Source organism: Ambystoma mexicanum, chromosome 10 (assembly GCF_040938575.1).
Source record: "Ambystoma mexicanum isolate Mex_15411 chromosome 10, UKY_AmexF1_1, whole genome shotgun sequence".
In the NCBI taxonomy this organism is placed as follows: domain Eukaryota; kingdom Metazoa; phylum Chordata; class Amphibia; order Caudata; family Ambystomatidae; genus Ambystoma; species Ambystoma mexicanum.
The window spans coordinates 621142648-621161103 of NC_090932.1; the positions used below are offsets into that span (position 1 = coordinate 621142648).

At 47.9% G+C, this 18456-nt stretch overlaps 1 protein-coding gene across 2 annotated transcripts in view; it reads right to left on the minus strand.

The window, feature by feature from the left end:
* Positions 1 to 955: 955 nt before the first annotated feature.
* Positions 956 to 18456, minus strand: part of TM4SF20 (transmembrane 4 L six family member 20) — a 104541-nt gene continuing 87040 nt past the window's right edge. Inside the window, exons 1-2 of one of the 2 annotated variants that reach the window (XR_011276048.1) lie at positions 16013 to 16191; positions 1613 to 1745 (exon numbers count right to left, since the gene is read on the minus strand). Coding sequence is in view for 1 of the 2 variants with exons in the window: in XM_069618203.1 (XP_069474304.1) it covers positions 1454 to 1745 (292 nt within the window). In the remaining variant the exon portion in view is untranslated. Of the gene's footprint in view, positions 1746 to 16012; positions 16192 to 18456 lie in introns of those variants that run through there. The other variant, XM_069618203.1, reaches the window with a different exon arrangement.

Sequence of the window (18456 nt, forward strand, 5' to 3'; positions counted from 1 at the left end):
CAGCCCGACCTTCCTTGACGTAAATAATTCCATTTACAGCCAATAGAATTTGCTTAAGTTGTTGTTTATTGATTGCAGGAAATAATATCTGGAACAAATTACTGCAACAAGAACAGGACCATCGGCAATGAGGAAAAAGGATTAAAATCCGCCTTTGTGCAGAGCACTTGCCTACACCTGAAAAGGTCATCCAGGAACACAGAATGAGGGCACTGGGTCCTTACATGTGGCACCCATGGGTTGATGCAGCTTTCAGGTAGCACGTCTCAATTTACAAGAAACTACTTACACTGCATTGTATTTATACCTTGAACATGATTTCCAAGAAGGCCACTGCACTATACTCCCCTGGAATGATATGATATGATATGATATGTTATTTATAACGCGCTTAATACCCAGAGGTTTCGAAGCATGGATCCGGGGACCGAACCCGTGTTGCTCCGTGTCGTCTTGCTTCCAAGGCGAGCACCTTGCCCCTGAGCTATCCTCCCAAGTCTGAATGCTGAGGTATAGTCTTTCAGTAGAGGAAAATGCTGGCTGTCAAAGAAAGTCGATGTGCATATATTGGCAGCATTTAAACACTTGCAGGCCCTTTTTGCTGGCATATTTACCCACATGCTGCTACTCTTTTGATTCTGCTGAGTCTTCGGCAATGTATTTGCTCTAGCATTGCGATCACTCCCGTCCTTTCCATGCTTTTCAAACACTAATGCACTGATCTTGCCCCAACACTTCTGATGTTAGGTGGCCTCGCCAGAAAGTGACATGACACACATTTGCAGGCAGTAGTATGTGAAGTGAAGATTGAGGCATCTAGGACTACATAAACCTGGTGAAGCATATGAAAGAAAGCATGTGTGGGAGGCGGATCAGAGTGTTATAGTATATGTGATGTAACTGAGGGTGGTTTAGGACACAAGCAGGATACACAGGAACCACCAGAGAGCCAGGGTTAAAAAAAAGGTAAAACTTCTTTATTGGTTACAGCTTCAGTAGGAAAGGTGAGATAAGGAGCTCAGTAGTATGCTGCCTCTTCCCTTGGCTCTCTCCCTGCTAGTCCCCAACCGTCAATCCTGGAACCCTCTCACTCACCACCTTCCATGTCTCACAAGCACACTCCAGGCTCCACTCAGAGACCCAAAGCTCTCATAGCAGATGTAAACCAATAGATGCACTCTCAATATGCAGTTCTAAGAGACACAGCAACACTGGTCTGTCTAGTCAAATATGCGGATTAAGGAGAATAATAGAGCCAGAAAACAATCTTGGTTTTATGTATTTATATACTAATTTTCCCACATTATTTATCTCTGGATGTTGGGAGACCTGTTGTAGATGATCATAGTCAGACCTTAAGGTTTTCATGTTTTCATAAGCAAGACGTGCCTTTTTATCATTGGAAGCCATCACCAGTTTGATGTTACATGTACTTAACACTGTTTTCTCCCGGCTACACAGCTGCATTTCGTTTCCTCTTCGAAGTTCCACAAAGGAAGCCAAAAAGTCCAGCAGCCACTTGGCTGACGCTAACCAAGATCTCGACTACACCAACCACCGAGAGGCCAACGTAGACCGTGAGATGGAGGATCCTCTGCATCTCTTCATTGATCTCTAGGGCGGGTATCCCATCGAATAGGTTTTCAAGCACAGGCCTCGTCCCATTGTTGACTGGTGGAACCGGTGCAGGGAGACAAGAGGCATTCTTAAACCATTGCATATCAAAGCTCAGCTGCTGGAAGGAACTGAGAAGGAAATTATAAAGTTAGCTCAAGCACAGCAATGACTGCAAATCTTACAAATATTAATGATGCTTATTTCACATGAAAAACGAATGAACCATATTCAAATGTAAAATATTTGTAGGTTGTTATACATTTTATTGGATCCACAAAATAAGTGCCCAGGTAGCATGTTTTCACGGTATTACCCAAATTGTTCGTTTGCAATTGTTCGAATGAACAATTGACCGAATTTAAAGGGTCACAATTGACCTTTTCACAATTGACTTACATATAGGGGTTTTGGGGGGTTTGGCGTTGGGTGGGGGGTTGTGGGGGGTTCCCTCCACATATATGTTACAATTGACCTTCACAATTCGGTAAATTGTGAAAAGGTCAATTGTAATTCGAACAGTTGTAAAACGAACAATTCGTATACAACCGTTTTCACCGCTAGAACTCGAAGGATTTCCCATGGAGTAGGGCATGCAGGTGCATCCTAGCTGTAGTGAAAGAGTAACATCTGAAACTTCTTCTGATCTGAAAGGTTTGATAAGTCTGCCATTCAGAATTTGGTACACAATAAACAACTTTCAAACACTAAAACAATAAAAACAAGTTGTAAGCGACTGCAAAGCTTTGAGCCTCATTATGAGGTTGGCAGTAAGGGAAAAACGATGCCGGTAAAGGATTACCGGCATCTCTTACCACTCCAGTGTATTATGACCTGGCAACCCGCTATTAGCAGCACCCTAAATAACGGTGCCACTAATAGCGGCATGGGCGCGTACACGCGCCCCTTCGTGGAGCAAATACCGGCATGCCAGTAATAGGAGGACATCCCAACCCACGCAGACATGCAAATACCGGCATCGAGAAGCTGGTAATCACGGGCTGCACGATGCTGGCCATACAGGCATCGCAGACCATCCGCAAACAGCAATCAGCAATCAAGCCAACTGCCACAGGTGCACACAATCCGCACAGGTGGAGTCAATAGAGGCTGTGCCAGTATAAAATGAGCACACTCCTTCCAACACTAAAATGCTACCACTAGCTGTTGCAATCATGGCGCTGCAGGACATGCCAATACTGCTACAACTACAGCAACAACACCAACTCCAACAACAACTACAGCAGCAACAACAGGCATCACAGAGAAGATGCAGGAGGAGAAGGAGGATGAGACAGGCCCAGCAATTACCACCAGTGCAGCCAGCAGTGCCTCGTAGGCAGCCACCAATCCCTCGCATCAAACCCAGGCCATTCAACCTAACCCCTGAGCAGATCCACACCCTGTACCGGTTGGACCGGGACACCATCACCACCATAGTGGACCCGATACACAACGACATTGCCAGCCTCATAGAAATACGCACTGCCATTCCCCCGCTACTAAAGGTGGTGTCTGTGCTCCACTTCCTGGTCACAGGCACCTATCAACACACAGTGGGTCAGCTGCATGGCATTTCACAACCACTTTTTTCACGCATGTTGAACCAAGTGCTGGATGCCCTCCTGAAGCACACCAGCACCCACATATCCCTACCACGGACTGCCCAGGAGATAGCCGACACCAAAGTAGGCTTCCATGCACTGGCAGGCATGCCCAATTGTGTTGGTGCCCTGGACTGCACCCTTGAATTAGTAGTCCCCCATGCTATAGAGGCGGTGTACCGCAATCGCAAGCAATACCACTCCATCAATGTGCAAATGGTATGTGACTCTAGCAAGATCATCACGCATTGCTGAGCCCGATATCCCGGATCAACACATGATGCCATGGTGCTGCGCAACTCAACGCTACCCCGTCACATCGAGCGACATGCTGGACCACGTGATTGGCTGCTTGGTGAGTTGCACAACTGGCCCATGGCAGTGCTTTGGGGCACTGATGTGTAGGGATGCATACTCCACCTGGGTGGAAAAGGGGGAGGATTCATTCTCCACCTCGGTGGGAAAGGGGGGATGCATACTCCACCTGGGTGGCATATGTCGGTGATTGGAGAATGCATGCAGAGCTAAACACTCCTGACTCTCCCAAACGGAACATGACGCATTACTGGCACACATTTTACCAATTATGCATATCGAAGAGAACAAGTAAGAGGCACAACCAGGCCACCATGGTGATGGCAAGCAATGCATGACTGAACAGGATTGTAACTGTGCCAATGTGGCTAGTGTGCCCATGCACAGTGTAGAATACACAGCATGAATGGGAGGCTAAACATTGTCGTACTACCGCAGTTCATCCGCCTCAGCATGCATTTTTACACCCTGCATCATCTATTGAACGCCATCCAGACTACCACACCTCATGACAGTATAGTGTGCATCTAGGTAACAATTTTGCATACGTACAGGGACATGTGCATGTCCACACCAAATAGCTGTGGCCATGTTGTGCTTCCTGAAGGTGGCAGCTCAGAGTGACACACACCTATTTGTATTTGCTTGCAGGTGATGGAGGATATCCCTTGAGGCCGTGGCTACTTACCCCTGTGCGGAACCCGCAGAACAGCCATGAAGAGGAGTACAATTGTGTGCACACCCTTACCCGTGTTGTAATTGAGGAGACCTTTGGCCTGCTGAAGGCACGTTTCCGCTGCCTAAGTGGGTCTGGTGGGGGTACTCCTATATAGTCCTGAGAAGGTGGCAAAGATCACCATGGCCTGTGTCATGCTGCACAACATGTGCGTCCGGAGAAATGTACCACTGCCACCTGACATTGACATGCATGCCCCGGGTGAGGATGATGAGGATGGAGACGAAGGTGAAGTAACCCCCCTGCCAGTACGTGATGCACGGGATGGCCATGCTGTACGCCAAGCACTGATTCACAAACACTTCTGAACCACAGGGACTATGATAGACATGTGTCAGTGACACACTGGCTCCATGTGGACATGCACACTGGGATTGTTGGGAGTTGGCCACTGAAAACCATCACACATTAAATGGATAGACACAAAATGAACAATGTCCAGCCATTTAATTTTTTTGCACACAACGGGTGTATTTTTTCAAACAGGGAAAAATGTGCCCACTCCCCCCAACCCCCAGTGAACTCCCTAACCCACCCTAAAAACCCTAAAAAACCCCAGTGAACTCCCTAACCCACCCTACAAACCCCCAAATCCCCCAGTGAACTCCATAACCCACCCTACAAACCCCAAACGTCCCCAAATGTACTCCATGAAATGGTTCCCTTCACCCACAACCATGTGTCCCACTCCCATTGTCTGGGCACTTCCTGGACTTTTTGTTGTCCGGGGGTGACATCTCCACGTGCCGTGCACTCCTCCGGGTCTGCCGCACAGGGCTTGCGGGGACTGAGGATGCAGGTGTTGTGGCAGTGGATGTGTCCGAGGCAGGTTCCACGCCTGTTCCAAGGTGTGGCCGCTGCATATGAAGCAGGATGGAAGTTAGGACTTGGGTTACTGCCCCCAGACAGTCCCTCATGAGCACAGCCGACTCATTCACGGCAGCTGTGTTCACTGCGATGGCCGATGTGGGTGTAGGGACATGCATTGCCTTGCCTATTCTCACTTCCATGTCAATTGTGCTACATCATGGTTCCCCTACAGAGATGTGCAGGGTCACTCACCTCCTTCTGGGGATGATGCTGCACCCATCTCCATCTCTCCAAATCGCTCAATCGACTCAGGATCGATGAATGTGATGGCAGTCTCCTCCTAGGGCATCAGCTTTGCAGGTGAGTGGGGACCCCCGCCTGTAGCCATGGCCGCCCTCCTGTTGCTTGACAGGATTTTTCTCACCCTCAAGCGGAGGTCGTCCCACCTCTTGCAACAGTCATGCACAGTATGTGGGGTGGTCCCCACGGCCGACACCTTACGGGCAACCTCCTGCCAGATTTCCTTTTTCCTCATCTGGGCATCATGCTTCATGTCATTGGCTTTCATTATGTCTGCATGTTCAGCCAGAGTGTTTGCCAGCATATTTAGCTCTGCGTCAGAGAAACGCTGTTTCCGCTGCGGGGGGTCGTCTTCCGGGTGGCCTTGAACATCCTCAGGGTTTTTTAACACAGCACAACACGAACAGACTGGTGGTTTTGGAGGATTGCAATGGATTGTGTTTTTAAAGATGGCCGTCGGCCAATTTCCCGTTCCGACGCGTTGACGTTATTTCCGGGTCCGGTTTTATGAGCCAGATATTAGCATGTTGGTATTACCGGGTTGGTATTTAGGGGTTCCTCATAGGCGGTACCGGTATCGGCGGGTCCCGTGATGCCGCTATCTGGGGGTTGGAGGGCCTTTTGCGGCATGCCGGTATGGCCATTACCGGCATGGGGGCTCGCGCGCGCTCGCCCACTTGTAATCACCCGCTATTAGCGGCATCATACGAGCACGGACCCGCCCTTACCGCCATGCCGGTAATGACCCTGTTTTTAACACGCTACTCGTAATGAGGCCCTTTATATTTGAAATGCCTGTCCAAGGGCAAATTTTCCAACGAAGGCCTTAACAAAAGTTCCCATCTGGAATGTGTCTGGCTGAATGAGCAAAATGTCAATGAGCGGCATGAGAATTGTAAAAACCCTTTTATAGAAGGTACATTTTCTCATGTCAATTAATTCTGCAGACTTATTATCCTCGATATGTTGGACTGATAAGGATGAGTGAAAGCAGTATCCTGTATCTCCTGTCTGTAACCATATGTATCCCCTCTCTCCAATGCCGTTCCAAGTCTACCCTCAATAGTCTATCCTTCTAATTGCATCTTTATTAATGCACCATATTACTGCAAGAAACACTTGTGTACGAGCGGGATACAAATAAAATATCAATATCAATATCCCCCTGTTATACAGCGCTCCATTGCTTCACAGCTGTTTCCCTTATACAAAAACCCATCACGGGCATACATTTACATATTCTGGGTGAATGAAAATAATTATATTACGAATGAGCTTTGCGAACACAAGAGCAACATTTGGCATTTCTATTTTATGTATTTTCTTATGGATCAAAAGAATAACTTAATTTTCCTCCCTTCAAGATGCAGACTTGAAACAGCCCAGTTTGCTGATTCGAGCCACAGAAGAGGCACCTGGAAACCACTGTGTTCCAGCTGACCAACCATCTAAGGTAGTCCGTTCTATGGAAATAGAATGGTTTGGGCCTCATTACATGTTGGATGATATTTGCCCTAAAAAGTCTCTTTACCCGGATACGACCCCTGCTGGTGGTATTTGTAGACTGGGAGTCAATTAAGACTTGACCACCATGACAAAGTTAGTGGTTTTTGAAATACCATTACTGGTGGAGCAAAATCCCAGAATACAGCTATGGTTGACTGACTTTCCAAAAGAAAATCTATCCACTAGCTGACTTCCTTAAAAAGTTCTTTTTAGACTCCACGAGGCTATATCATCTACCTAGGTGGCCATTGCCATTTTGAACAAAAACAATCGAGTGCCATCCTGCCTGACAGAGTGCCAGCCAATCTCCAAAAGTAGCAAAAGTGGTTCAGGGGGAAGCAGTGGTGAGGGCTGACAGAAGAAGGTTACAATTTATTTCCGAGGAGGAACTGTCCATCCTTGAGGATGAGGCAATAGGGATGGATGCCCGTATGTTGTGAGTGTGAAAACCTTTACTCGGAAGAAGAAGAAGATACGGCAGTGCATTGCCAACAAGGTGGCTGCAGTGGCTGCCCACCCCACCTCGGGGGATGAGGTGCACAACAAGTACAAGGGTCAGGGGGTTTCTGTCCAGAAGCTAGACTGAGATGCACGGAACCGGAAGAGGCAGATTTGAGCTATTATAATGAGGCCTTGGGAGAAAAAAAGATGGCTAGGACCCCTGACCTCATATCAGTGCAGGCTCCCAGCCGAGTCTCGGTGAATACACACACACCTCAGGAATGTACTTGGCCACATGTACCTTTGCATAGAGATGCTGCTTCTGTCCACCTGTGACCATAACTGGACTGGCACAATTGGAGACCCACGTATTCACTGTGATGGTCACATGGCATTGGTTTTGGCCACACTCGTCCAGAATATCAAGAAGCATTCTCTTATTTGTCCACCCCCTTGGCATACAGCAATACAAATACCACTGTGACCACCATGCCTGTGGAAACCTGTGAATTGGAGACCCATTAAGCAGTACTAAACTGAATTACACCTAGCAGACAAAAGCGTAAATGCGCGTAATACAGTTTGAGGATTTTGCCCCAAGCAAGGCAAAGCAATATGCGCCACTGTTGCCGAATTACAGGTGCAAAGTGGAAGTCTACCATATTTGACAAAACTCTAGCTAGATGGCACTGAATGCCGCAGTGGACAGGGCACCCAAGTGGAGTTGGGTGCAGTAAGGGACATCTAGCAACCCTCTAGTGTCAATTTATATTGGTGCAAAGAAGAGTATAAACAACTGCATAGATAGGTCTCTGAGGTCATGGCCAAACACAATCTGCCCATCTTACAGGTTAGTGGCACCCAGGCCAGCATCCATCCAGCAATATGTGTAGGGCAGAGTGACTTTAGCACAGGCGGTAGCATACCAGGAACCCTGTGCCATGACATGCAGTGTGTCTGTGCCACCAAGCCAATACATCTGGGCAATGTCTGCAGACAGGAATGTTTAGTGAATCTCTAGGATCTGGGTAAAGCTATGGAACATACCCTTTGACTCATCCGTAAGCACATGCAAACAGATCTGACATACAGGTGAGAAACATTCACAAATACTGTGGTCATCTTTCATCTCAAAGTCTATACACTGGCGTATCCCCATCAAACGAAGACCGTCGGAATGTATTCATGTGTCATGCTAAGGGTTATGGGCTGCAAGAACCTTTGGTTGGTGATTGATGATGAGTCAGTATTGGCGCTCAACATGTGTGTTCTCAGCTCGGATCAAAGTCCACCCTTGTATTAACACACCAAAGCAACTGCAGAGTAGTGCTGAGGTTTTATTGTGGAAGCTATGCCAGCATGCAATGGATTTCACCCACCCAAAAGAGGTCATACGTGTTTGGATGACCCGAATAGTCTGACAATCTGGCCTTGGAATGAATAAACCAAAGCCACAACAGTGGAACTTTAATTTCGAGCATGGTATCAGAACTGGCATGCTATAGCACTGCCCCTCCTCAAAGAGATGAAAAATGTCTGTCTGTCCGGGAATTAACAGACTGAAAAACCGCACTATTTCCTCTTTTTCACTTGCCTTCAAACGTGGTGTCTCAAAACATCAATTGTGGCTCGCGCAGAGTCAGTCACATACTAGGTAAATAACTCGGTATTTATCACTGTAATCTAGTTTCACAGCTACAGTCGAAAGGGCAGGCATGCACACATTTACAAACGTGTTTGTTGAGATTGTTTTGGGAAACGTTTGCAAGTATGCGCCAGCACAGACACCTGTCAGCAGTTCTCCCTGAAATAGCTCGGAAGCAAATCTTAACTTGTTCTTCTACTGGCAGCCTTGTCAGTAGCAAATGCTGCCCAGGTCTGCAAGAAGAAGCAGCATACACCATATGTCTGCAGTTTCAAAATGCACCTGGACGCCTCCTGTCCTCCCTCTGGACTCTTTCGCGACCTCTGCGACTCTCTCTAACTCTCTTTTCTCCCCTATGGCCTGACTCACTCTGCAGGGCACACTCTGGATGTTCTGATCTCATCAGACCTTCCCCTTTCTGTCCCTCTCACCACTCCTTTTTCCTGGAGTGATCACTTTCTCCTTTCCTCCCATCTCTCCCTCTCCACCCCTCATGCCAAGCCACTTCCATCACTGCCACCCACCTTCTCGGTCATCCGACCCATGAAACCTGTGTCAATTGAGGCTTTCGCCACCACTTTCTAACCCCCCCCACTCTCCCTTTGGCTGACTCTCACCCTGACTTAGCCTTTTCCATGCTCCACTCTGCTATATCTGATATTCTTGCCCCTGTCATGAGAATCCGCCTGAAGCCCAAAGTCAAGTGCAACTCCTGGTACGAGTCAGACCTTGTCACCCTTAAATGCAAGTGCACGGTGGCCGAGTGGAAATGGCATGCTTCATGTACATCCTCTGACAAACTGGCCTGCCGCCTGCTCCAAAGGCAATACCGGCTCTCTGTCCTCACCAAGAAGAGAGCTCATATACAAGCCCGCGTCTCTGCGGCATCTAACAACTCGGCTGTACTCTTTAAAATCTGCAAGGAACTGGCCAATCCTGCTGCAGTCTCTACCTCTCCTGTCCCTTCCCAGGCCCAGCACTGGCTTCTCACTTCATCTCTAAAAGTCAGGACATCCTGTCCTCACTCTCTTCCTCTCCCCTCCCTTCCTCTACTCCCTGCTCTTCCTCTGGCCCTTCTGCAGCCACCTCTCCTCCCTCCTTCTCTGCCTTTCCCTGTTCTCGGCTGATGAGGTTTCTAGACAAGTCCGATCTATGAAAGTCTTGTCAAAACAGATCCACCACTGTTCCTCCAAAACCATCAAGGACCACATTGATTCCCTGGCTCCTGCCCTGGCCGATTTCTGCAACCACTCCTTCACCACTGGAGTCTTCCCTTCCCCTCTGAAGCACTCCCTTGTGCACCCTCTTCTTAAGAAACCCTCTACTGACCCCTCCTGCCCGGCCAACTATCACCCAATCTCCATCACTCCCTTCCTGGGCAAACTCCTAGAAAAGCTGGCCATCTCCCAGCTTAATCTCCACACTGAAACTATTGGTTGTCTTCATGACCATCAGTCTGGCTTCAGAGCTGCCAGAAGCACGGAAACTGCTCTCCTAAACATCCGTGAAGACCTGCTCTCCAACTTTGATTCTAACCACTCTGTGTCCTCATCTTGCTTGATCTCTCCTCTGCCTTTGACATGGTCAACCATGCCATCCTGCTCAAATGTCTCTGTGATAACTTGGGTATCACCGGTCAGGCCGGCTGACCTCTTTCCTCTCTGACGGACCCTCCAAGGTCCAACTGGGGTCCTTCCTCTCTGCTATCCTTTTCTCTACCTGTGGTGTCCCCCAGGGGTCTAACCTCTCTCCCTCGCTCTTCAACCTCTACCTGGCACTTCTTGCCCACCGCATTGCCACTCTCTGCCCCAACTTTCAGTGCTATGCGGATGACACTCAGCTCAAATTCAGGCTACCTTCAGCCTCCTCTTCTCCTTCCCTCATCACTGACTGTCTATCTGGTATCCAGAAGTGGTGTGCTGCCAATGACCTCTGCCTTAATGCCAGTAAGACTGAGATTCTCCTCATTGGCACACCCACTCCCTCCTTTCCTGTCACACTCTGTCCGGCCTCCCTTGGCCCTCCTCCTGCTCCCACCTGTGAGGCTAAAAACCTATGGGTCATCTTCGACTCCAAACTCTCCTTCTCTCCTCACATCTCTGACGTCTCTAAGATGTCATACTACCAACTCAACCTCCTTAGAGGTATTATTCTCACAATTGCTGTGAGGCTGCAACAGACACTTAGACGCCAAGAATAGGCTAACACCTTTTTTCCCCTTACATATTGGGATTGAGGAAATTCCTACCGGACCTCTGGGAAGATGCCTACAACATAAGTAGTTGAATCTATGTCTAACAAGTGTCAGAATGGAGAAGAACAACAAGTGGAGGGTTATATACCATAAGGACCTAATGTATTAGCTCATTGTCAATGTCCATATTCTGCAAAACAAGATGTCAGGATTACCTCACCCTGGAAGTGTCCTTCAGTTTACTCAGAGTCTGAGGGTATTTAAAGTACCCAAGTACCCTTCTTTCTTGGCCTTAGCAAAGCTCCTGGAGTGAAGCTGCCTTTCTGTAGTACTTGGTCCAGTATATGTTTATATTTGAGTACTTATAACGCGCCTTAGACCCGAAGGCAAGCAGGTGCATACAAAATACCAAACAAATACATAGAATCAATACAAATACACCAAATCACAGATACACCACAATAAAACACAAACGAAAAGTAACATATTAAAACCAGCAGAATAAAAACAGAGAAAATTAAAATATAACATTAAAAAATAAAAGGAAAAAAACAGCAGGCTATCGGCAGGGTAAGAGCAACGGAGCAGACAAATACAGCTAAGTAAAAACAAATGTCTTCAAGGCCTCTTTAAAAGACGAATGAGAGGAATCCAATCTCAGGTTAACAGGTCATTTTTCCAGAGTGTCAGAGCTCAGCAACCAAAGGATCGTCTTCCTGCTCTCTCAAGTTTGGCTCGTGGTATCTGGAGCAGCGTAACTTGACTAGATCTCAGCAATGTAGAGCATAGCCTCTCCTGAATCCTATTCTTCAGCTAAATAGAACTTCAGCCATAAATACATTTCTGTGTGATGGCCAGGATTGTAAAATTCAGGCGCTCTTCTACCGGGAGCCAGTGTGGTGCCCTACAAGCTGGAGTGATGTGTGCTCTTGTTTGAATTCAGACACAATGCGCAGTGCACTGTTTTGTATCATTTGCAGTTTCCTCAAACACTTCTGAGCAGTGCCAACCAAAAGACGGCCACCATAATCAATGTGTGTGCCTATAAGAGCACGTGCAATGGAGCACAATTCCCATACTCTTTTAGAGGATCAAACTCTCCCTCTTGCCCTAGGGTCCACCTGCAGAAGTCTACTTGCAGGAGGGTCTCACTCCAGCTTGTTTGCTTTCCAAGCTACAGCAATTCTCACATCCCAGCTGAAGTTCATCCTCCTAGGCAGGAGCCCACCACATCCTCTAGGGTCTCCTTCGAAGTTGTGAACCCACCACAGGCTCTGGATTCATCATTGTAGTGGTGACCCCATCATGGGCGCTGAGTCCCTCCTTCACAAGCTCAGCGTTATCCCCTTGATCTAAGTATGTGGCTGGCAGCGGTTTGGCCATTTCCTTGTCCTCACAGGCTGCTGGCTCTTGTCAGGGTCAGGACCAAAGCCAACGGTTGGCTTCTTATACCAAGCTCTCCTTGATGTTTAATCACTCTTAGAGACTCGGCTAGCTGGCTCATCCTGACACCTTCTTCATGAACACACTGATTCTTTAGAATGCTGTCCTAACTCCCTGAATGAGGGTCTGATTCTGCCTCTGTTTATACTGATTTACTAGATTCAAACACCTCAACAATGTCAGGAATTGGCCGGGTCCTTGTTACTTTTGTGTCACTGGATTTGCTAATGTTTATGGCCCCTCCTCTGTGTGTCCCCTCTTTTCCACACTACAATCATGTGGTATGCATTCTCTAATTGCCTGGGGTCGCGAATGACTTGATTAAGGCTGAAATCTCAAAAATGCCGGTTGCCATCTTGGGATCAGGCAAGACCAATATGGCAGCTGTGTAGCCCTGCGTCCCAGCTTTCTGTGTTGCCTGTGACAGCGTCCTGGCATCAATGCTCTTGGCAAGCTGTGTACATGTGCCTTGCTCACTCGCTAAAGTTCTTGAAACCCATCTCTCTTTCTGAAATCCTGTCTGCATTCCACCTGTGGAGTCTCCTGACTTTTGGGAGCATGTGTTAGTGTTCCTCTGCTCTTTAAGTAAATTTGCGGATTGCCACATTTTGAATAGTGTCTTCCACAAACACACCGATACTTTGTGATACCCTGTGCACTGGACCTCTCACACTTCCCTATCATGGGGCTGTATTGAGCGTTACTTCTCTCTTCCTCCCATATGGTACATCTCCTGGTGGTCTGCCAATTGGATTCTTCCTGCCAGGCTGACTCTGGGACTTGGGACATAGACGGATAGGGGAGGCTGAATGGACTCCTAAAACCACCTCTAGGGGTCACATCCTGGAGTGGGTAGCTTCCCCTGACCCTCAGATACCCGCAGTACTCCTCCAGCACACCCCTAGAAGTGACTCTGTCACAGGGGACACACACCCAAAGGCAGGCAGAATTTCTACATAATGGAAAGCAAGCAACACAGGTTGTGCTGTTCACTCTGAGAGAACTGGTGGCTGCTCTCTGAAAACATGCGACATGTTGCGTAATGAGAATCTTAAAGCATATCATGATGAGGTGAACGTTAAAGAATGTGTACATTCTCATTATCTGACCCGATGCTGCTCCCTCTTCTCATCTTGGCCTATGCAGTGTGTACCTTTGCCCTCGTCCCCCGTGTCTGCAAATATACACGCACGTGATGTTGGTGCTACATTCACAGACTTTCTTTTCTTTTGTTTCCTCCCTCTTGCTCCCAGTACTTGGAGGCAGTGTGGGTCTGTTTTCCAGAATACTCATTTCGGCTGGCTCCTCCATGTCTCCAGGGGGTACGAGAAAACCCCTGCGCATTGGCATCACGATGAAGCCAGCTGCATGTACAGAGTGCACCTGGTAATTAGATAACAATACTGAGCAATAGGGTGAGTGCCTAGATATTTGATTGCAATGAAGTGAGTATGCAGGGGTATGATGGCGATGGGCACCAGGAAATTTGCTGGCAATCCCGAACCATGGGCTCAGCACGTGGACATTTGGGGCCCAATTCACGGAATGTTTTGCACAGTTCAAAGTGACTTTGCACTGCTAACACAAAACCTGATTCATGAAACTGTGCAAAGTGTATGTTTGCAGTACAAAATTAACTTTGCACTGAAAAAATACACTGCACAGTTCCATGAATCAGGGTTTGTGTCAGCAGTGCTGAGTCACTTTTCAGCAGGGCAAAGTCACTTTTCAGCAGGGCAAAGTCACTTTGAACCAGACAAATACATCCCATGAGTCAGGCCCTTGATGTCAATCAGTGGTACTCGTATGAGTACCAGGAGTGTTGATGAAAATGAACAGCATTGTTGTAGGCACCTGGACATTTGAGGGCACTTTTACCAATGGCGTGTGTACCTGGGCATGCACTGGTAGTATCCATCTGGGCATTTGTTGGCAAATTCTGGCGTGGACCAAGTACTTTTTCAGATAACGTCAATCTCTGCCACAAGTTGTGAGCATCTGGCGATAATGCCGAGCAATGCTTGACAAGTGCATCTACGTTTTTTAGGGCTCATTAGAAACGGCTCAATTTGGTCATGGAAAGCCGATAGCCCGTTTTAGGTATTCTGAGGGGTCATGGAAGGAAATGTCATTTGTGGCATTTTGTTCATTGTGCCCTGCAAAGTGGTTCCACTTTGAGTTGTGCTTTTCTCCTTTGAACGTTTAAAAAACAGGAATTTGTTTGGATGATCTAATAACGTATATGTCGGAGTGTTACATAAAGTACCTGACTACAGCGTATCACATGCTGTTAATTATTATCAGAGAGCGTTCAAAAGCCCTGGAGTGAAAGAGACATATTTCTCAGAGAATGACTTAACTAGACACAGTATGATTAATCATCTGAGTTACCCAGTTGCACAGCAATATGTTGTTGCGTTCATTTGACAACAAAACACATTGGCAAGAAGATTTCATTTGCATTTTGATGAAAGAGAAGTCTGTCCTCTACAGAAACAGGGGCGTGCGTTTTAATGCCACAATCTGAAGGTTAGAAGTCATTTTAACTAACAAAATCGACAACACCCTTTTTGACGACTCCTTCCTGACTACCCCAGACAGGGAGGTTATAGGGGAGGATACATAAAACATTAAAACGCTAAAAAAAATGGAAAAGGAGGGGGGGGGGTTAAGACAGGGGGGGGGTGACAGCACGGTCTAGGGTGTGGGTTGGGTTATCAGGGTCAAGCCACCCATTTACAAAAAAACAAACGGAAGTCATGAGAGAAATAAGGCCACCAAAAAGGGGCCCTTAACTGTGGATGGGGTATTTATGAAGGACGCCTCCCCCTGGATCATAGGCCCAGTGGAAATCCGGACAAAAATTCTACCTACAGTCCTATGGTGGGTAACCTTAGACTCAGGCAAGACGATCCCAATATCCCTTTACCTTATTTTGAGTTTCAGTTGAACAACTTTTCAGGATTAATTATATCAAAACCCAACCAGTGTATTGGCCAAGGTACAAGAATTCTTTAAAAAAGATTTAGCGCGTTTGAAACCTTGGAGAGAAACTACAAAGATAACTATCACTGTTACCATAAAATCCGGATAAATTGAGAATCGAGGACTTATATATTCTATATAATAAGCTGAAGGCTGGCGGTTGCACACACTGGGGTTGCTTCAGTTATCTTTCCCAATGCGCATAAGCAAATGGCTGCAGCTAGGCGAACGTGAAGTAACCTTACGAAAAAAGGGATTAAAAGAGCGTACAATACATTTCTCTCTTTAACTGGGCTGGTGTGCTAGCTTGAGAAGAATATACATACAACCTTTCTTAAATGCTTTAATGCAACCAGCAAAGCTGTTTCTTAAAACCTGCTCGAGAGCCCAAATATTTGCTCAAATAATAATGCACTTACTTGCAGTTAACGAGAAAGCGAAGGGAGACGTAAGCAATGTCAAAGAAGACATAGGGGCTCGTTTTGCTCTGTGGGATAATGCAAATGAAAGGTTCCTTTCATTCAAGCCACGCCACATTTTCTTTCAATTATTCAATTGTACAGCGGAGAGGAGGGGCAGGTTGCAACTTGCATTTCCGCCGCTCCCTTCTTCTCTGTCATAAAAATACTTCACCATCTGCACCCACATGCATTTTCATCCGGGCCCAAATGATGGGGACCCTATGCAGCCCGCCTCCTTTACGTACTCCATTGCATACGCCACCTGCCATACGTACTTGGCAGGCAGCGTTTACTTCATTTCACAGTGGAGTGGAAAAGTGCTTGTACACGCCTTGTGACCCAAATCTTTGCACTGTGCCGTGCAAATGACCGAAATTCGTCGCCCATGACCTGTGCAGCCAAAGTGCAAAAACACAAGTCCGCACCGTCGAATTACTTTGGAACTCAAACATGAACTCCATTGGGGGTCATTTTACAATGCAAGCGTACAATTGTTTTTATGCTTTGATTTTCCACTCCAGCTCATTGTTGTGCCAGTCTGAGGCGTAGGAGGGCAGAAAATAGGAGCCAGCATCTCTACTTTGCTTTACTCCTCTGTCTCCAAAGAGACCTTGGTTTTACAGCTGCATGAGATTTTAATGCAGGCATGAAAGCAAACATTCCAATGAAGTAAGCTTTGGTTTAGCACAGTGGCGTAGCACAAAATGGGAGAGACCCCCACCGCCCCCACCGCCAAGCTTCTCGAAGAAGCAAAGGGCCCAGCACACCAGGGGCTGTTGGGTCCCCCATGACGGCAGTGGTTTAGCATCTACTAATGACAAGGTGGATTCCATTTGAAAACATTATAAAACACTGGCTGCAAACCGTATTTGCAGGCAGTGTTTTATATCTCTGGACTCTGAAAGTAAAACTGAAGAGAAAAGGCAATGAGCCTCATTACGACCTCGGCGGTATTCATGCCGCTATTGGCAGCATGGCTGCCGCCGAAATCGCATCCGGGTCCGGGTTCCCAGAATGGGGAATTACCGGGCCATTCAATTTTCGGAAGCCCGGTAATTCCTCCCTCCAGGAACCCGGACCCGGACCTTCCCCATTCCCATTTCAGCCCCCATAGGGCTGAATGGGAATGGGAGAGGGAGCAAACAACAGGCCGATTACGAGTGGCCCGTTGTTTGCTCCCACTTCCCCTCGCGGGACCCGGTAAGGACGCCTGGCTTTACCAGGCGTCCTTACCGGGTCCCGCGAGGGAACCTCGCAATGTGGCGGAACGGGTTTAACGGGTCCGCTTCCTTTTGCGGAGCCCGTTAACCCATTCAGAGGTTGTCCAAGCCACCGCAGGGGGCGCTAGAGGGACATCCCACATAGCGGGACGCCCCTCTGGCCACCCCACCCCTCTACAGGGTCTCTCCACCCCTCCCGCAGGAAGGGGGGAGCCAGTTCTCAGGGCACGAGCTTCCGGCTCGCCCTGGGGACTGCTTATAAGCTGGGGAGGGACTGGAGCCCAGTCTCTTTCCAGTGCCTCCCCAGCTTGAATTACGATGGAATACAGGCAATATGGGACCACGGGTTGGATCGACTATGATAGGGCATTTAGGAGGAAAATGGCCTTAGTACCAGAAATTACTTGGGATCAGAAGGATATGGAGGCATGGGTAGCCTTCATGGGAGGTAAGAATAGGACCAGCAGGCCTAATGACGAGCTGTATAAGGGATCTAAGAAGCCATGGTATGCAAAAGGGGAGCACAATAAGAAGAATGACTGGCGGCCCTTTTCAATCACCCCCCCCCCCCGGGACAGAAAGGGGGCGATCGAGCACGCAAGGGCCCCATGGCAGGTAAGGCATGTCGTTCATCCAATAAAGGCTCCTGTACTTGGGGGCCCAGGTGCAAGTTTCCCCATCAGTGTTTCAAGTGTGGAGTTAGCCATCCTATCTCGTCCTGCTTTAAGACAGAAGGGGCTCCAAGGGCAGGGGGGCAGCATAAAGGTGGCCAGTAACGGGGGGCTGGCGATGTGCCCATCCCCAGTGGACAAAGGGGTGCTCTGGGAATTCTTGCAGGAGTACCCAAGATTGGGGAATAGGGATTTGTTGTGGGAAGGTTTTTCTGAGGGGTTTAAAATCCCCTACGGGGATTGACAGGGCGGATGGCAAGGAACCTGCCGTCTGCACTCAACCAACCACAGGTGGTGACACAAAAAATTGGCAAGGAGTTGGAATTGGGCCGTGTGGCGGGCCCTTTTTCCCAAACCCCCCCTCCCTAACTGTATTATCTCACCTCTTGGAATTGTGCCCAAAAAGGAGAAAGGCAAGTTTAGGCTAATCCACCACCTGTCCTACCCAAAAGGAGACTTGGTGAATGACTGGCTGGACCAGGACCGGTGCTCGGTACACTATGCCTCATTC